Source organism: Scyliorhinus canicula, chromosome 1, assembly GCF_902713615.1.
Source record: "Scyliorhinus canicula chromosome 1, sScyCan1.1, whole genome shotgun sequence".
In the NCBI taxonomy this organism is placed as follows: Eukaryota; Metazoa; Chordata; class Chondrichthyes; order Carcharhiniformes; family Scyliorhinidae; genus Scyliorhinus; species Scyliorhinus canicula.
Window position 1 is genome coordinate 127,427,236 of NC_052146.1, and position 21,127 is coordinate 127,448,362.

At 47.0% G+C, this 21,127-nt stretch overlaps 1 protein-coding gene across 2 annotated transcripts in view; it reads right to left on the reverse strand.

Annotated features, from left to right (window-relative positions):
• Nucleotides 1–21,127, reverse strand: part of LOC119967274 (chloride intracellular channel protein 4) — a 165,759-nt gene that overhangs the window by 97,953 nt on the left and 46,679 nt on the right. Inside the window, exons 1-2 of one of the 2 annotated variants that reach the window (XM_038799604.1) lie at nt 14,639–14,786; nt 6,244–6,353 (exon numbers count right to left, since the gene is read on the reverse strand). In XM_038799604.1, the coding sequence (XP_038655532.1) occupies nt 6,244–6,299 (56 nt within the window). In that variant the 5' untranslated portion in view covers nt 6,300–6,353; nt 14,639–14,786. Of the gene's footprint in view, nt 1–6,243; nt 6,354–14,638; nt 14,787–21,127 lie in introns of those variants that run through there. The other variant, XM_038799594.1, reaches the window with a different exon arrangement.

Consider the following 21,127-nt stretch of genomic DNA (forward strand, 5'->3'; position numbering starts at 1 on the left):
AGGAGTGTTAAGTGTTGAGGCATGACATCAATGAGATCTCGGAATGATGCATCCTGGGTAAGAAGTGTGCCTATTAGCTTTGTCTATCCCTGAAGCATTAAGCAATTGTCTCCTCCAACATTCCTGAGACTCATGCTCGTCAGATTAATTGGCCATCAAGTGTTAATCCGTAACAATGACAGCTGCTCCACAATCTTAAAGTCAAGGAAGCAAGCATTCCTTGTTAGTATAGTGGTTAATATTCCCGCATTTTGGAGATTGGGGTTCAATTCACCGATGCGGTTACGAAAGAGTTCAAAGTCAAGGAAATGAATGAATACTCAGGGTTCAGGGCTTAACACATGGTTGCACGGGATGAAGAAACTCTGGGCTCGCTTCTGTGCCAGACTCCAATGCCTGCCAGTCAGGATCCATCATCCACCCTCCGCCCCCGGCGTAGGCATCACTGTCCAGTTGACTCTGCCCATTAGGGGCATGCGGGCATCTCACCCTCCTGTTAGAATCTTCAGTATTAGTGAGCAGAAGGGAGGGGAAAAGCAGATGGGAGCACACACAAGGGTTAGTCCAACAGGACAAGGGCAGAGGCCGGGGCCTGTCCTGTAATGGAAATGGGAGTGTACCAGAGCTGTGAGTAAGCAATCGCTGCTGGATAAGGTCTGGGGCTGGCTTCTTCCAGGTCCGGGAAGCCAATGGGTCAGTGGAGGTACTGATGTTATCTGGATGTGACACCAACCTGACTCTCTTTCTCCTTCTCTATAATTCCTCGCAGGAATCTGATAGTATGGAGCTGGTGGAGGTGACCATTGAGTTATTACAGAGCTGGAAGAGCGCTGGAAGACTCAGGAAGCAACATGTGGCGGCACCAAGGGAAAACCCTGCGGAAGGAAACCATGGGCTGTAGGGCAGGCTCAGGGCCCGGAGGCCACACCAACCGTGAGCGGGCACTAGGGCACAGAAGGAGATCATGGGTCTACAAGACTTGAGTGTCCTTCATAGAGTTGTCAGAAGACAAGCGCTAAAGACACCGCCCCACCGGGAGACTGTGCCGTATCTGTGCAACATCCTTGCCAGGTTCTCCTGTGTGGAAAGCCCAGGATGTGGTCCAGCGGATCCTCTTCCTCCTTCCAGGTGATTATGAGCCCCTCAGTTACTCCATAGGGCAGATGGGCAGCTGGAATGAGCTCCAGAAGTCTCAAGTTCATTTGGTGCTGTCAGTCCTGGAAGTCCGTCATTGTCTGCATGTCCAGTTGTACCCCTCAGCCATGATCCTCAGGAACCTCTTACCCAGATTTTCCAATGCGGATGCCACCCTTGTAGTGTTGGCCTGGATGCCATGTATTGTCAGCACAATCTCCTGCGACTGAAAGGTTTGGGACTTCTCCATTCAGCCTTGCAGTCACAGGAGTGTTGCTGACCCCCCTTCCTGGTATTCCCGGCTCTGACTTTGCATCTCAAGCAGTTGAGGGACCTAGCAGAACACTGACTGTCCAGGCCCGGAGACGTTCCTGCCTCCACCTGATGTGCATCAGAAGTAATGTGGTGCTCACCAGGTAGTGACCCAGAGCCTGGCTGCTAAGGTTGCCCACTGAGATGTGTGTCTCTGCAATGCTTGATGGTGTGGATGATAGCTGTGATGCTTCATCCATGTCCTCCTCCGAGGTGGTGTCAAGGGTGGGCATTGGGGCACTGCTGGTAGATGAGCCATGTTTAAGGAGGTCAGATGTTAAGTTCTTGCGAGGTGGCAGCATGTGGGATCGAAGTGGCATTTCGGGGGGTGCTGGAAGGGTGGAGTGCAGAGAGGCAGTAGGGAGAACTTACCCTGGCTGATGGGAGTAGGTCTTGCATTTTTTTCTGCATTGCCCTCTTAGTCAGGCTGCTGACACTGACCAGTGCTAACACCGTCTCCCAGATGGGATTTGTCACCTTGCTAGAGGGCTTCCTGCCAGCCAGAGGGTAGCCCGCTTCTCCTCCATGGCATCCAGCATATGGGTTGGGGCCCCTTCTATAAATCGAGGAGCTGGTTTTGTCGCTGCCATCCTCCTGGCTTGAATGAGAGCAAGGGCTGTGGCGCCGTTTAAATGCAGCGGCCCCTTCATTGAAGTGCTCTGATGACTGGGGCTGCAAAATTGTTTACAAGTGGGGAAAAAAAACTCTTCCAAGTGCCTAAAAATTGAGTTCCGGATTGTGCCCTGGAGCCGATGGGAATCACGACGATTTTCTCACCGAAAATGACAATTTGTCAATTTTCGTAAAATGCCACTTCTTCGGATAATTGGTGCAAAGTTCAAATATACAATATTGTTACAGTCAGTAGTGAATGTGTCAAATACAATTTGGCCAATTAATGTATTTTTTTTTTCCGTTTGTGTGATGGAAATTTAATTGTCTTAATTGGATCCTAGTTGTTGAAAACTAGCATTGTGTGCTGGACACGGGAGGTAAGCAGAGAGAATTTGAAGTAGTTGAATGGTATTTAACTGTAAACTGTGCTAGTCAAAGGCAGGAAAAATAACCTATTTCATTGGGCAAACTTATGAGAGTGTTGTGAGAATTTAATCATACGGAGCTGCAGAATGATACAATTAGTGCCAAACACAGAGAAAATTGACCAAAACAAGTAAAAGAAACAGAGATTACACGGCCAACTAGGGCACTGGGCTACATCTTATTTATTGATGCCTTTTCTTTGTTTTGAAGAGCGATGCCCTCTCAGCTAAGAATCTGCCCCCTAGACACTTTGGCTGGGACGTTCTGGCCCCGCCTGCCGCCAGGATCTTCCAGTCCCGCCAAAAGCCAATGGGCTTTCAGCTGGCCCACCTCATCCCCCACAGCACCAGGGCCAGAAAATCCTGGCCAATGTCCTTCTTGATAGATTTGCAAGAAAATAAAGTCAAAGGTTTTTAGGACGTTTTCGGAAATGCTGCAACCTATATCATACCGTCATCTTGACAGTAGGTTACCAGAGCAACCCACGCTGAGGGGAAGGTGACACTTTGGAGGCTTGGCTGTGATTTTGCTGAACAGTCCATTACAATTAGGGGAAAATATGATGTGTTTATGACATGAAAGAATTTGAGGCAACAGATGGTCTCAGTGCTCACACAAAGCCCTACACTACAGGACTGTGAGACTCCGATGAATGGGCTCTCTGTCCCGCCTGTGCACAGGCCAAATAGTGGAATCTACAATCTACTTTTGCATCCCATACGATTTCCACTCCTTGTTAAGACATCCACAGTTCACTGAAGGGTGACACTGGAAAATCAAGACAGGAATTTGCCTCGCCCATTGAACATTTCAATATCTGAGTCGGAATCACTCCTTAGAAAAGTGTAGCTTCTGTACGGGACAATCCCACAGGACATCCATGCCAGGGGAAAACAAGTTTGGATGTCTGCCGAGTTCTTCCCTCCAGGATCACTGAACCTGCCTACACCTGCCTACACCTGCCTACACCCACACACCCACACACCCACACACCCACACACCCACACACCCACACCCCCACACACCCACACCCCCACACACCCACACCCCCACACACCCACACACCCACACACCCACACACCCACACACCCACACACCCACACACCCACACCCCCACACACCCACACACCCACACACACCCCCACACACCCCCACACACCCCCACACACCCCCACACACACACACACCCCCACACACACACACACCCCCACACACACACACACCCCCACACACACACACCCCCACACACACACACACCCCCACACACACACACACCCCCACACACACACACACACACACACACACACACACACACACACACACACACACACACACACACACACACACACGGAGACGGGGCCTTGGGAAAATTCTTCCCTATGTTTTGAATGCCTGAAGGTTGGAATGGGTGAAAAAACCTGTTGAAAACTTCAACAGTCTTGAGGTCCTGGGATAAAAACGCTAGGCGGGATTCTCTGGTCTCCGACGCCGAAATCGCGTTTGCCGATCGGCTGCATGATTCCCCTTTGGCACCGAAATTGGGGTGGCGCTGCTTTTGCGATGCTCCGCCACCTTCAAAACAGCGTACTCACAGAGTACGCTGCACGCTGTATGGGCGGCCTCAGGACGTCAGCTGAGGCCCTCCCCCGATGCTCCATCCCGATGGGCCCAGTTCCCGACGGCGTGGGTCACTCATGCTATTTTTTTCCGGGAACCCGGCATGCACGGCCACGGTCCCGGCAATTCTCTGGCCGTACCCGCAGCTAGAGTCAGGGGCTCTACGCTGCCTGCCTGCTAGCCCCCCACCAGACGGAGGATCGGTGGAGATTTTGCGCCATTTTTTTCGGCATAAAACGCCACTGTTCCCACACCAGTGTCAGCACTCAGTCTCAAAATTGGAGAATCCAGTCCATGTTGAGTGGAGTAGACAATTTTACTTGACTCCTACACAGTGAAAGTCCAGGGAGGAGGTTTGTGGGACTTCATACTTTCAACTCGGGCAAAATGAGAAAGAAAAATCAGGAACACCACAAGCAGTAATGTCACATTGGCATGCTATCCAGAAGAGATGTATACCATTTATAGGGTGATTGCACCTACCCCAAATGCTCGATAAAAGAATGCTCCACCACCGACAAAACTTGTCCCTTTCTGAAGTATTATCTCTGTTGTTAAGTTGGGCATGAAATCTATGTAGCTTACAGCACAAATGTGACAACTAACACCAAGACAAAAAAATAAGTCACATGACCAGAGAGGCCAGATATTATTGTTGAAAATACTGGAAGAGTTTCTTTTGTCTATTGTTTTAATGCACTTGGTATCCTATTTATTTTAATTGAGTTAACACTTCTGTTAAAATATCAAACAGAGAAATGTCATACGAATGCAATAAGCACTTACTTAGAGTAATTTTTCAGGTTTCTTGTGAGCCGATTGTTACTATTAGATGGTATTTAATATAACTCTCTGAAGTGACAGGAATGCATTATAGCATGTTGCAGCTTTACATTATTAAAGTCCATTGACTACTTCCGTTGCATTGCACTCTCCCCAGCTGAAAGAGATTCTTTTGCTGCCATCAGCAGATTTAATTAGCATTCAAGGCCATACCAGTATTAATACAATGTATGGAAGCATAAAATGACTGCTGTACTGCCAGGATAATCCATTTCAGGATATTGTGAGTACAAACCTGCATCCTTGTTCTGAAATATGAAAAATTTAAAGGATGAACTATTAAAAGGAACATATTTAAACTAATTTGATCAATAAAATTTACAAAGCCGCCAGTTCAAGCCTCCAAGCTGTTGGCTGAAGTCTGATTTGGTGATTTTACAGGGAGAGCATTCTTTAGATAGGTAATAAACAATATGGTAGGGTCTTAGGCTATCCTACGATCTTCAATGTGTACTATTCTGGCAGAATCTAATGTTGAATTAATTTTGGAATCAATTTGTCGACGTGGAAAGCAAGTTACACGGTGAATATTTTCCACTCACTGGAGAATGGCATTCACTTTTTGTCCACATTCTTAGTTAGAAGAAAACAGAATAAGAGCTTCCTTTTCAAATCAGATTTTGTTTCGGTAGTAAGTAAGGTGAGGATCAAAGAAGGGGCTGAGCTGTGTGTCGGGGATTTTGAACTAACATGTGATTTTCCACTTTTTGGGCTGGCGATAAGGAGAGTGGGAAAATCTCCTGGTATGTTTGGTATAATCCTACTATGCATTCCTCCCTGACTGAATCTTGAAATATTTCATCCATACAGCACTTTTCACATATATGGAGGTCGCAAAGTGCTCTACAACTAATGAAGTACTTTTGAAGTGCAGTCACAGTTGTAATGTAGAAAACTAGTAATTTACTTCTCAAACACAACCAACTGTTGGGCAAGGAAACCAGTTGACACTGCATGTACTCCTTGGAGTAGACAAACATTACCGGTGTCGTCAATGAAATCCATTTGCACCTAATGGAAGAAAATTCCACCTCATATAAAACTGAGAGGACAACTTGGATTGGCTGGTTTCACATTACTTTTTAGTTGCTTGATTGAGGTTTGCGTTCTGACTCAGCAAATGTGGTGCATAATTTGACTAGCGTGCTCAAGTGTCAGGCCAACTGGCCTGAAGAGAGTTTGATTGTCCAGTTACAGCAGCAGCAGCAGTAGTGTTGAACCAGCAGCTACCGTGTATACTGCAGGGCGTTGGGTATAAAATCTAACAACATTCTGAAGACTGGCTCACAATCTTACCTCTTCAAATCAACTGTTGTGACGTTGAAGACCACACCCTTCAGCCACAAGATCATGAAGAGTCGTTGAGAAAAGGGACAATTACCGATACTTTCTCCGTCACTCCCAGCCTGCAGAACAATGAAACAAACAAACCTTCATTAGTGCTGCCGAACAATTCTATTTTCTAATGACTTTGCAATGTGACAATACAAAGTGCAATGAGTGAAGGGCATTTTATTCTGTCTGGATTTATTACTTCTTTCCTGATAACTCTTACCATAAATGATTCCAACAGCACATTGTAGGATTAAAGTTGACGCGTTAAGCAAACAGCATCCCGATCGTACAGATCACTGGAAGGTGTCAAAAATCAAAGGCCTTTACAACATTATTGCCATAAGTGGATACTCCAGATGGTGGGGCCATCATTGGGTGCCATACAATGAACGCCTACACATACAGACCAGCATTGTTCCAGGTTTAATCTGTGGATGTGTGCTAAATTATCAGAACAGTGGAAAAGTGTTGAAATTGACCTCAGTATGCCTGCACCAAGTACAAAGGGGGAAATCGCATAGCAGTCTACTCTTGATAAGTATCTAGGCCCTTGAGTAATTACAAGTGTCTAGATGGATAATGAGTACAGAATCAGATGCGGCACTGATACCCCTGACAGCCAAAACTGTCTGCTGCCATTCATTGTCAAGGGTTGGCAGTCCATGCCTCTGCATTATGAACACTGTAATTTGACCATGTGCTTAAGCAGATGAGGAAGAGATTCCAGTGACCTCTGACAATTTGAGTCGTGGCGAAGCACAGAAGCCCTGTTTTACATCATCCTTCTTGTTCCCATCAATAACGATAAATCGTGGGGACTTCCGGTGGCGGCTATGAAGGAGTAAGTTGCACATTTGGTGGCTCCCGCTTTGGTCGGACTTTTGGACTTTTCCCCCCAATTTTCTACCGGACTTGAATTGTAAAACTGATGACAGAGGCAATTGTGCACTGAATTCCCACATTGGTGCATGGAGAGAAGGACTAGGAGTGCTCATACAGGCAGAAACAGAAAGACAGAGAAGGCTTGGGTTGAAGCTGCAGCGGGAGACAACATGGCGGAGGACCGGACCTCTGGTTTGTCGACCAAGCGGTCAACGGAGCAGCTGATGCAAGTTATTCAGGAAGGCTTTGCGAAGCAGAAACGGGACTGCTTGGACCCTTTAAAAGAGTCAATTGAGCGGCTGGAGCTTAGATTGGACGCCCAAGATCGGGCGATCCAGAAGGTAGAGAAGGCGCTGGCTGAGCAGGAGGAACATCAAACTGCAGTGGAGTTGGAGGTGGGGATGCTGAGAGACCAGCAGAAGAAGTTCCTGGAGAAGGTGGAGGACCTAGAGAATAGGTCCCACCGGCAGAACTTGAGAATCGTTGGGCTCCCGGAGGGGTCCGAGAGGGGGAAGCTGGGGCACACATTGCGGACATGTTTAAGAAGCTGCTGGGAATGGGGCATTCTCCCGGTCCTTAGAGGTGGATAGTACTCACAGAGCACTCGCGAGGAAGCCGCAAATGGGAGACCCCCCTCCCCCCCCCCCCCCCCCCCCCCCGAGGGCAATGGTGGTGAGATTCCACAGGTACTTGGATAAGGAGTGCATACTGCAATGGGCCAAGCAGACACGGAGCTGTAAGTGGGCCAATAGTATCCTGCGGGTCTACCAAGACCTGAGTGTGGAGGTGGCCAGGAGAAGAGCAGGCTTCAACCAGATCAGGTCGATCCTTTTTAAGAAAATGGTGAAGTTCGGACTGTTATATCCGTCCCGTCTCTGGATCACGCATGAGGAACAGCACTTTGATTTCGAGTTGCCTGAGGACGCACTGGACTTCGCAAAAAGGAAAGGACTGGTAGTGGACTGAAAAATTAACGTTCATGTTTTTTAGGTTTTTTTTGCTTTTCTGTTCTTTTTTTGAAAGTTGCTCATTTTTCGTTTTGTGGAAGCTGTTTGTAATGCCTTCTGTATTGATTTGGGACCAGTGGCAGAGCTGAGTGAATTAAGGTTTTCATTTGCACTGTTGGGGGATGGAGGTGTGCTTGTTTAGATCTTGGTGTTTTTCTGTTGGGCAATTGTGTGGGGATTGTTTGATGTTGGAGTATGTTTGTATGAGCGGGGACGACGACGACAATAGGTGGGAGACTATCCGGCACCAGGGATGGGGGCCACCAAGCTAGCTGGCCGGCCTAGCTCACAGAAGCGCAGTGGGGGGGTGCATATCTTCGGTTTATTAATGGGGTTGGGTTACAAAGTGTTGTCACTGTGGGGGGGGGGGGGGATGTTCTGCTGACGAGGGAGGGACTAGGGCTAAGGGACAGAGAGGAGGTTGGGGGCGGAGGCTGCCTGGGGGCAGACCGGTGGATGCACGGAGCATGGGCTGGAGGCCCAAAAAAAGGGGGTGGCTGATCGGCAAAGTGGGGGGCAATGAGCCCCCCAACTAGGCTGGTGACCTGGAATGTTCGAGGGTTAAATTGGCCGGTCAAAAGGGCGCGTGTGTTCGCGGATCTTAAGGGACTGAAGGTGGACGTGGTAATGTTGCAGGAGACGCACCTTCGAGTAACTGACCAGATTAAATTGAGGAAAGGCTGGGTCAGTCAGGTCTTTCACTCGGGACTAGACTCAAAGACTAGAGGGGTCACAATCCTGATCAATAAGCGGGTGGTGTTTGAGGGGCAGAATAGTCTCGGATGTGGGAGTTCGGTACATTATTGTTGCTGGGAAAGTGGAGGGGGTGCAGGTGATATTAGTAAATGTGCATGCGCCAAATTGGGATGATGTGGAGTTTATAAAGAGGATGCTGAGGAAGATACCAGACCTGGACTCGCACAGGTTGGTCATGGGAGGTGACTTCAACACAGTTATTGACCCTGGCTTGTACCAGCCAAGATCGAAAACGGGCAGGGTGTAAGCAATGGCAAAGGAACTAAAAGGGTTCATGGAGCAGATTGGGCAGACGAAGGTGAAGGAGTTCTCCTTCTACTCAGACGTGCATAAAGTATCTTCCCGGATTGATTTCTTTGGGCGAAATTCTCGCCGATTGACGTGCCCTCCGCGCTGATCGGCGAGCCCCCTGCGGCGATTCTCCAGCCCACGATGGGCCGAAGTCCCGCCGCTGAGAGGCCTCTCCCGCCGCCGTGGTTTCAACCACCTCTGGTGGCAGTGGGATTGGCAGTGCGAGCGGGCCCCCGGGGTCCTGGGGGGGGGGGGGGCACGGGGCGATCAGACCCCGGGGGGTGCCCCCACGGTGGCCAGGCCCGCGATCCGGGCCCACCGATCGGCCGGCGGGCCAGTGCCGTGGGGGCACTCTTTTTCCTCCGCCGCCGCCACGGCCTCCACCATGGCGGAGGCGGAAGAGAACCCCCCTATCGCTCATGCGCCGGTGGTGACATCAGCGGTTGCTGACGCACTGGCGCATGCGCGAACCGGCGAAGGCCTTTCGGCCAGCCCCGACGCCGGCCGTCAAAGGCCGTTGGCGCCGGTTTTGGCGCCAGTTGCGTGGCGCCAACCACTCCGGCGTGGGCCTAGCCCCGCCGGGTAGGGGAGAATCCCGGCCTTTATTTTGAACAGGGCCTTACTGATGGGGGTGGTGGACACGGGGTACTCGGTGATCACAATCTCAGACCATGCTCCGCACTGAGTTGACCTGCAGGTTAGTAAAGACACTAACCACTTCAGGTTAACTGGAGGTTAGATGTGGGACTTTTGGCTGACGAAGGGGTGTGCGAGCGGCTGACGGGGTTTGTTAAGGGTAGGCAGTTGGTCGCCAATGTAAGAAGGTTGTTAAACGTGATCATGATACCCCCGGAAGGTAGGGAGGTAGAGGTAGTGATCGCAATAGATGCAGAAAAAGCTTTTGATCGGGTAGAATGGGATTATCTGTGGGAAGTACTGGAACGGTTCGGATTTGGGCGGGGCTTTATTGACTGGGTCAGCTTGCTGTATCAGGCTCCTGTGGCAAGTGTACGGACGAATAGGACAACATTGGACTATTTTAGACTGCACCGGGGGACGAGACAGGGATGCCCCCTCTCCCCAATGTTGTTCGCGCTAGCTATAGAGTGTTGGCAATTGCTCTGAGAGCCTCAAGGGGATGGAAGGGGTTGGTCCGGGGGGGGGGGATGGAGCACAGAATCTCGCTCTATGCAGACGACCTGCTTCTGTATGTATCAGACCCAATAGAGGGGATGGAAGAAATAATGAGGTTTCTCGGGGAATTTGGCCGGTTTTCAGGTTATAAGCTAAATATGGGGAAAAGTGAGATGTTTGCGGTCCAGGCGAGGGGACAGGAGAGGCGATCGGGGGAGCTACCGTTTAGATTAGTAGGGGGAAGCTTTAGATACCTAGGCATTCAAGTGGCGCGGGAATGGGACCGGGTGCATCAATTAAATCTGGCCCGGCTAGTAGACCAAATGAAGGACGATTTGTGGAGACGGGATGCGCTTCCGTTGTCGCTGGTTGGGAGGGTGCAGATGGTGAAGATGAAGGTCCTCTCAAGATTCCTGTTTGTATTTCAGTGTTTCCCCATCTTTATTCCGCGGTCCTTTTTTAAATGTGTCAACAAAGTGATCACTGGCTTCGTTTGGGCGGGCAAGACACCGCGAGTAAGGAAGGTAATGCTTGAGCGGAGTTGGGGAGAGGGCAGGCTGGCGCTGCCAAATTTTAGTAACTATTAGTGGGCGGCGAATATAACCATGATCAGTGTTCTCAGTCCAGTTCACTGTTGGATTAGGATTGTAGCTCACTGGTGTCTGATATGTACCCTTTGCTTAATGAAATAATTCATTTGAAATATCAGTTCGGAAAACTGAACTGCGAATTGCCGTAAAATGGCATCCAGTTAAAAGTGGATGGGCCTGTCAGTTTGGTATTTAAACCTTTGCTTGGATTGAAAAGCATATGGAGCAATTCATTCGGAATACCGTTTATCTGAGGTGGAATGAAAAGACTGTGAGGTGACATTCAAATGCGACTGCAGTCAATACTCCATTTAATTTATTATATGTGACATTACGGTTGAGCTTTCTAGGATTCCACCTCGGAGGATGGCTTACGACTATTTTTAAAACTCCTCAGAGCTAGATGCCAACATCTCCTCCTTTAATGAAATGTGTCTATTGTGCGGATAATGGGTGAATTCCTGCTCCTGGGTTTTGAAATAATTGTGCGTGGTTTGAAGCACCACGACATAAAGCCCATAGAAGACCAGGGAGTTGACATGTAAAGTTGTGGACTTAACCCTTGGAAGAGTGAATTGTCCTGTAACCTCAACAACCCACTGGCAGCTGTAAGTTGGCCTTTCCATTGGGAGCTTGTGTGGTACTGAAAACAGGCTAAGAAGATGCACAGGGGCCAGGAACAGAAACTGCCTCATGAAACCCTGGCTGGAATCCATAGTGGCTGCAAAAGTACTCAAGTCAAAGCATGAACCTATTATTGCGATAAGGACTTTGATTACCCACTCCAAGTCTATGGATATGTAACAAACTTCCAGACACAGATGATCGACGTTGCAGCAGGACGAAGAACAGACAAAAGAAGCCATCAGACTCCTTAATAAGCTGATGGCTGGTCAGACAAAGGGAGTTTCAGAGGATAATGGGTCTTGATTGAGCCACTATCGATAGACTGCAGTATCCTGTATTTCTCATTAACCAGTGGGGTCTGGCTGGGACAATGGCCGGTGGTGGGCCTATACATATGATTTAATCCAAGCTTCCCAGTTTAAGAAAGCAGTATTGAACAGATCTGGAGAGAGAAGCTGAGAGTTGCCCAGGCACAACCATCGCACGAAGAAAGGGCCCTGGGTTTCGAACCCAGAGAAGACATCAACATCAAGTGATCGTAGCCTGCCAGCCTCCTTTACCAAGTGTGGGTAAAACCCAAAGCTCAGCTGTGAGTCTGAGTCATATTTCCTTGAGTAATAGAATTGTGAATAAAATTGTGTTAAACTCTGAAAACTTTCAGTAAGTAAACTGGTCGAACACTTCAGAGGTTTTAGAGGTACAATACTTATCACTCACAAGGGGAAGAAAAGGGTTTAAATAAGGTAAATCTCTTTCAGGCATATTCGCTGTTCAGCTAGTCTTCTGTGGGGAGTTTTTATTTTTATTGCTGTACCTAGCTGTCTCAGCACAGTCTTTCTTACAAGAACAAACTTACAGATGGCACAGTTGCATAACAAGGCATAAATCTGCAGAAATCCAACTAGATACTGTTGGATTCTGAGGCTAAAGAATCATATCATGTCAAAATGCATAAAACGCAACATCCCTTGTTGCTAAACTAATGGCATAATGGTCCACTCATGTCACTTACACCTCACATCACCCCAGGATGACCCAACTTTTGAAAGGTGTTTATCAAATGCAAACAATGCAAGCATTATTGGTTGTGCAATTACTAAATGTTGAACCAACAGTGCTGACTTTGTCATCAATGACTGGTTAATTACAAACCTTTTTTGTTTCCCTCCATGGATATAGCAACAGCAACCTGGCTTTGAGCCACTTCGCAAGAGCAAATTAAAGCAAATTTTCCACCGGGTCACATAAGGGGATACAGATAGTCACAAGCTTGGTCAAAGAAGGTGAGTCTTAAAGCAGGAGAGACAGAGAGATTTTGGGAGGAAATCCCAGAGTTTAGGGTCTAGGCAACCGAAGACGTGACCACCACCGGCAGAGCAATTAAAATCAGGGATGCTCAAGAACCAGAATTAGATAAGCGCAGACACCTCAGAGGGTTGTGGGGGTGAAAGAATTACTACCAGGACAGGTAGGTGTGAGGCCATGGAGGGATTTGGAAACAATGAGTATTACAAAATTGAGATGTTGCTTAACCACGAGCCAATGTAGGACAGCGAGCAAAAGGATAACGGGTGAACGGGACTTGGATTTGGTGTGAGGAAACGATGACCTGTATTTTACAAAGAGTAGAATGGACTATTGCCCCCTCCCCCTCCGCATTGGAAAAGTGAAGTCTAGACGTAAAGAAAGTCATGCTATATTCATATTCTGGTCATATTTTTACCTTTGCAGTTGATATTTGATATAGACATGCAAATGTGAATGTCAGCCAGAAGATTTAAGCTTCGGTTCCCAAAAGTGCAAAGGATCTTTGGAGACAAGTACATGGACATCTCGAATGCCAGATTGAGCGTAGATTGTTCTTAATCATGCCAAAGTACAGCAAACATGAGGATTTCAGCTGCTGGGACTAGAATCCCAAAATAGTAATACTAGTTAACAGCCATTTCGGAATAGAATATGTGCAATTAATATGGTAACAGGAAGCTAATTAAATGATATCCCAATGATATCCAACTAACTAGCCAAATAACATCCAGAGATCACAAATATAACATTCACATAATAAAAATAGATGGTAATATCCTCACGAACGGTAGCTTTTTCTGCACTTTGTGCATCAAAGTTGAAGAAACCTAGGAACTGTTCAGATATTGACTGTTAAGAATAACAGCTTTTACATATAACTGTAATATATTCAGGTTCTGTACCCACTAGCCCTTTGGGAAGATACTGGAAATGTTAACACACCAGCACATAATTGTTCTGCAAAACTGCCTCGGGAGACATTAAAAACTCAGGCATACAAAACTCACCCCATGGGATTCTGAGCTGTATTATGACTTTGTGAGAAGAAAATGGATCAAAATCATGTTGAAGCGCAAATTCACGTCTCTTTTATGTGGAAACGTTCATTTGTGATTTTGGTGAAAGCACTCCAAATTCAAACTTACTTAAGGACCCTGAACATTACATGCAGAGTAATTTGCAAATTTGAAAGTGATTATGTTACTGCCAACTAATATCTCAAAAAATGTTAGCTAAAATTATATCCCTTCCACTTTCTTTACTATTAGTCAGTGTCCTTCGGTTCCCTTGTGCTGAGGATGCAGGCCTTAGATATATGCCCTTGGGATTCTGCCAGTGTGCAGCTGCAGAGAGGGAAATTCATTAAACAATGATGCACATTTGTACATGACATCATGTCTCTTTGTGCTGTATACATGCAAGATACTGAGTTTGACTATGAGCTACAGGCTGAATTACCAGCAGCAAGGTGATTCACAATCATTCAACATTATGATCACTGACCCTGCTATGATTTCTGGGATCATTCTTAATTGTAATATTTTACAGAGTTCCAGAGTTTACAAATTCACTGATTTTGAAGTCTTTTGAGTAGGGGAGGAGTGGGGGTAGGGTGGGAGGAGTGCGAGGGGGGGTGGGGGGGAAACAAGTGGGGAGGGGATGGGTATTCAGGAAATAAGCATGCTGCTACAGAGATCATCATCATTGCTTTCTGCAGAAATAATCATCAAAGTCATTTATATGATAATCATCGGTACTTACATGCTAGATCGACAAGGATATAAGATCATAAGCACCATCTCCTCCCCTCACACCGGTCAATCCCAGGCGTTCTACAGAGAATTGATAACATTTTGGCCAGAGATTTCTCACCAAACTTTCACCTTCTAAAAGCAATAAATCCTTGGTGAGGTACGAATGCACTGAAGCCAGGCATGCACCAATAGCGTCACCAAGTAGCCTTAACTTATGTGAGTGTTGGCGTTGGCGGCTATTCTGTCATGGGGGCATCATGGAGAAGCCCAAACCTGACGTGTCCACCACACACTAACAGAGCTCACTGTATAATGAACGGGAGCTTCCTCCAGCACCTGCAATCAGGATTATTGAGGGTGACTGTGGTGTCTGGCTGAGCCAAGCCACATAGTATTAATGAAAGGATCAAATATTAATAGTTTCTTGTCCAAAGCCAGTCTCAGAGTAGAGATTTATGGCAGTGTAAGGCTGCCTATTTTGTTCACACAGGACCTTCTCTTTGCTGTCAGCAGCCTCGGAATTAGTGTGCCAGAAAGCCACGAAGGCTCATTCTCTCCTTCCTGCCTCCGATTTCAGACAAAGCCTCATGAAGTAGGCATGTGGCACAGGCTCAAAATAAACAACCTTCGCTGAACTTAAAAATAACATTGCTCCAAGACAGCATGGCACAGAATATGAATCAGAGACTCGATCTAGTCATATCAGACTCCTAATTCAGATCATTTACAGGAATACGGTGCACACCCAGGGCTTTCTGGAGCACATGCGGTGAAACTTCACTGAAAGGGAATGCTTTGCAGAAGCCGAATGATGTTAATCACAATTTCATCTTCTCCAGAGGCTTCGGGTGACAGCACATCCTGTTAACCCTCAAGGCACCACTCCATTGTTGTTTATGTTACCACTCATTAAACGTACTTACTTAAGTGTTAAAAGAAACTATGCAATCCTCACTTGTGAAGGAGGGGCGAGTTAGCTAAATGCAACACATTTCCACAGGAATGTGTGTCTGTAAGCAACCAGGAAAAGCTTTGCATGTGCAAGAATATGGCACAGTATCATTTCTTCCATACAGAAACACACAAAAGATGAAATGAACTGGAGGGGAAAATGCTGGAAAATCTCAGCAAGTCTGGCAGCATCTGTAGGGAGACTAGCGTTTAGTCTGATGACTCTTTGTCAAAGCTGAAATGAACTGTTGCAAAAGACAAGCGTTGGTGACTCAAACTATCTTGAGGAACTGTCCTTTTCTGTCCTTTTTTCTTTCGCCAATGGTGTATTAATTTCTGAATGAGTTGATAATTGCTTTTCCTTTTTCAAACGTATTTGAGTAATTTGCACAGAGCAATGCATATAACGGTGGGATTACCAATCAAATCTTTTGATGGAAAGCCAACAAAGTCAGTCAAATTTTAATTCAGATACAAGAAGCAAGCAATTCATGAAACTCATAAAAAGGCAACCAGGTGAGTATTTTCCTAATGGTAAGAGATGGGGAATAATGGTTATAAACAGTTAGAGAGAGAGATGAACAGTGCTGGCAGCTCCACTAAAGGTTGACTCTCGTAAGATTTGGCTGCCAACAGTTTCCTCTGTCTCTGAGCGTAGTCTGCAGTGACTTAATGGAAAAGGAGGTGGGGTCAGGAATGACTGATGAAACACACTCAACCAAATGAAAATCTAACAGAGCAAATAAACATTGGAATAAATGGCACACAAGGCTTGCCAGCCAGACATTTAAAAATAAACTTTTTTTTATTTTAGTGTCCTGAAAACCATTTCTAGATGATAGATATAGTCCTGTCAGAAGGACTAGTGCTAAATCCTGCATGTGATAGGCAGATTATCACCTTTTAATTACTGAGATCATACAGATATGTAAGATCAGAAAATGTCAGTTACTCCCAAATGAAGCTGACATCAGGTTGACAGTAGATGTTTCCATCTGTCCTGCTGCAAAATGTTGAGAATATTTTTTAAGCAAGCGTTGCTGTTATTCCGCAGAATTAGGGCACAGCAGCAATTTGGTAATCACCACTGATGTTCCTATACCCTTCTTGATGGATTGGATAATGCGTGGAATTTAATGCCCAATCCAAGGGTGAGTTTGGAGGCTGGAGGGTGCCGGTGGAAAGTCTACTCCAGGTAACCTGGGGGCTTCCTGAAGGAGGCAACTCGGAGCACTCGCCATGCTCTCCAGCCGGTGGGCAAGGCCTCTGTTGCCTGGGTTAAATTCTAATCAATGTCCCTGCTTGCTGAGGCAATACTGACCACATGTAGCACGATTAACTCCCCAAGTCTAGAGTACTATTGTCCACTCTCAGGCATTAAACAACTGGGTTTTGCATCACATCCATGCCTATGGATCTAGAGATAGCAGGCCTACTGCGATTTCACGCCCAACTGAACTCTGATTGGCAGTAGGCGGGACTTCCATCCGGACCTGGGAGGCAGGCCTGCCTTGGGGAACTGTCAGCCAATCAGCTTAGCCGGCAGCTTTCTAGCCTGTCCAAGCACAGTGCTGCAGTGGTGAGAAGAAGTACTGCAGCGTTGTGTCTCGAACCAATGGACCACACTTGAAGGGTAGGGTATGCTCTGGAGGGGTTCAACTCGGCTTTGGGGGTAAGTGAGGGCAAGGGCGGAGAGAGAACTGGATCTCCCAGGTCTCGGAGGGGAGGGAGCCCCAAATTTGAAGGAGCTTTCAGGATTTTTGTTCCGTTCATGTGGGATGTGGGCATCGCTGGCTGGTCAGCATTTATTACCAATCCCTGAGGGGATTTAAGAGACAACCACATTGCATGAGTCACATATAGACCAGGTAAGAGCAACAGATTTCCTTCCCTAAAGGACATTAGTGAATCAGATGGGTTTTTATGACAATCAACAATGGTTTCATGGTCAAATTCAAATTTTGCCATGGTGGGATTCAAAGTCGGTTCCCAGAACTTTCGTCTGGGGTTACTAGACTTTGAACTTTGGATTACTAGTCCAATGACAATACCAGCATGCCACTGCCTCCTCTTGTGAAGCACTTGCCACTGCCTCACTTCCCGCTAGAGTTGGAGATTCATCCATTTCTCGCTTTCCCACCCCTGCTCTGACTTGTGCCCGTCAGCCTAAAAATTGAGGCTGCGTGGGAAAAGGCTCTGAAGTGGCCACTTATGGGCCTTCATAGAAGTGAGGGTGGGCTTCCTGTTTGAGGCCTGTCCGCCCCACCGTGAAATTACATGTGGGATGGTGTGGCGGGATTCAGGAGAGAATCTCGTCCATGCAATTTTACACCCGCCTCCCACAACCAACCGCCCCCCCACCTCAGAACCTATCAGAGGTGTTGGGGGGGGGGGGGGGGGGGGGGAGCATAAAATTCTGCCCCATTGGTCCAATGACAACACACTGGGTGAGATTCTGTAGTCTCCGTGCGACATGTTTCCTGGCGGCGGGTGGTGGCCTACCATTGGCCCCACTGCTGCCAATGGGATTTCCCATTGAATCCACCCTGCACCGCTGGGAAACCCACAACAGGAGTGCACCGTCGGCAGGACCGGAAGATCCCGCCAGCATGAACAGCCGGATGATCTTGCTCGTCTACCAGCTGCAGAATTCAGACCAGTGTCAGTTCATTGGTTAAAAAAGGCAGCTATGATGTGTATTTGCATACCATGATGCAGCAGCATCTATTTCTATTTAACCTTGGGCCTGGTGTTGATCTTTCGTGCTGCATTGTCGAACCCAACACTGTGCTGTTCAATCACTCAAACCATTTTGTATTCCATTGCTCCACACAATGACTTTACACTCTATTTACATCACTAAAGGTAAAACAAAACTCCTGTCACAGCAAAGGCAAAATTGGCTAGTCAGATAATTTGTTCACTGACATTAAAATAATACAGAATTATCTGATTATCTGTCTGGTTTAAGTAGCATTTTAATCGAAGTGCAAGATTTTAGTTGTGCATTTTCAGTTACTCAATCTTCATGAACGGGTTAATTAAAAATTGTAACACAGACAGGCCTGTTTGGGGAAAAAATAGACTTCAAAGGTGATGACATGCCAGTGACACACCTATTAATAATTTTCCATAGATCTTAGAATCCCTACAGTGCAGAAGGAGGCCATTCAACCCATTGAGTTTGCACCAATCCTCTGAAGGAGCACCCTACCTAGGGTCAGGCCCCCATCCTATCCCAGTAACCTCACCTAAACGTTTGGATACCAAAGGGCAATGTGGCATGGCCATTCCCCTTAAGCTGCACATCTTTGGACTGTGGGAGGAAACCTCAGCACAGGTGAAAACTCCACAGAGACAGTCACCCAGGTCGGAATTGAACCTAGGTCCCTGGTTCTGTGAGGCAGCAGTGCTAATCACTGTGCCACCATCCCTTGTCACCCTTTTTAAAAATAAATTTAGTGTACCCAATCATTTTTCCAATTAAGGGGCAATTTAGAGTGGCCAATCCACCTAGCTTGCACATTTTTGGGTTGTGGGGGCGAAACCCACGCAGACACGGGGAGAATGTGCAAACTCCACACAGACAGTGACCCAGAGCCGGGATCGAACCTGGGACCTCAGCGCCGTGAGGCCGCAGTGCTAACCCACTGCGCCACCGTGCTGCCCTTGTCACCCTTTTGACTGGAGAAATAATTCACATTGCGAACTTTCACCTGTTTCCATAGCTAGTAACTCCCAGAACAGGTTGCTAGTCTGTTGCCAGGGACTTATACCTTAGGGGGAGGGTGCCAGTCCACATAAAGCTTGGCTGACCAGGAGTCTCTCCCGCTGTTACTGCCAGCCATTGGTGTGTTTGGTTGGATTTTCAGGTTCACCCACTCAACCTGTTTGACCACCTGATGCACACACCTTGATTGGCTATCAAATCCTAGGGAGGGACTCGAACATGGAGCTTCTGGCTCAGAGGCAGGATACTACCCACTGCGCCACAGGACCCATAACTATAGTATATCAGTTGTGACTTATTGGTAACACTCTCGCCTAGACTCCAGGTTCAGGTCCCACTACGATCCATGGTTAACCCTGCTTCAGAGTCAGCTGGCTTTCACACCATGGGATGGGGTTCTCGACCTCGTTCATGGCGGGACCCGTTGCGAGCGAGAACAGAAAATTTGGCATTCCAACCAAAACTTCCCTTTCAGTGGTACCAGAAAATCCCAGCTGCAAACGAAGACGGAGCAATTCGGCCCAGCTTTACAAGTCTTAACTGACGCTGCTTTGTACTGCACCAATGCTAAACTTGCATTGTAAATGCATTTTGAAACAGTGGAAGAAAACAAGTATAAATAAATTAAAATATGGGTAAAAAGCAACAACAAAAATCTCTTCCGAGGAACATGGCCCAAATCATTATAAAATCTTACAATAGTAATTCTATTAAAGAACAACCTGTCAGGGAGTAGTGCAGAAATAGTTAATTTGGGAGGTGTCATATATCAGGCAGAATAGTTTATCTAAACCCTGGGCCAGACAGATGATGAAATAATGACCCTTGAGGATCTAATAGACACAGACTGTAATGGGTGCCAGTTTTCTTGCAGATTGCCAACTCTCAGACTCTCAGCAGATGACCTAATTAAACCAGCTTGAGTCACCAGAAGTTAGTAATAGTTGGAATTATTTTTAATCCTAAATTTCTTCCTTTCTTGGTCAGACTTGAACAATGCACCGCAGACATGTGACCTTTTATGTAAAAACCACATGAAGCTTGAGCAACGCTGACTCAGAGTGATAGGATCTGACCATAGCTTGATTTAATTTTCTGACCCCATTTGTATCCCATATATATATTTTCAATGTCCACCTGTGGGTTGTATAGTGCTCTTAGCTGTCAAAGTGCTGTGCCACTGAGAAATAGCTATGACGTCCTTCTTTAGGAATTTGTTACCTCACTTTTATGCTGATAGGGAGAGATGGAATAAGGTGGGAGGATGCTCATGTGTACACAGAACACAGAACAGTACAGCACAGAACAGGCCCTTCGGCCCTCGATGTTGTGCCGAGCAATGATCACCCTACTCAAACCCACGTATCCACCCTATACCCGTAACCCAACAACCCCCCCTTAACCTTACTTTTTTAGGACACTAAGGGCAATTTAGCATGGCCAATCCACCTAACCCGCACATCTTTGGACTGTGGGAGGAAACCGGAGCACCCGGAGGAAACCCACGCACACAGGGGGAGGACGTGCAGACTCCGCACAGACAGTGACCCAGCTGGGAATCGAACCTGGGACCCTGGAGCTGTGAAGCATTTATGCTAACCACCATGCTACCGACGTGTAGCGCTGGGCGGCTTGTACGCTGTAAAGTTCAATGCAATTCCGTGTAATTTACGAAGAGGTAACAAATGGAAGGCAGTTATGTCCCCAGAGGTGTGTCTTTGCCATTGTGTGTGAGCAGTGACTAATTGGTAGCACTCTTGCCTCTGAGACACAAGTTTCCAGGTCCAAGTCCTGGTCCATACTCTAGGGCTTGAA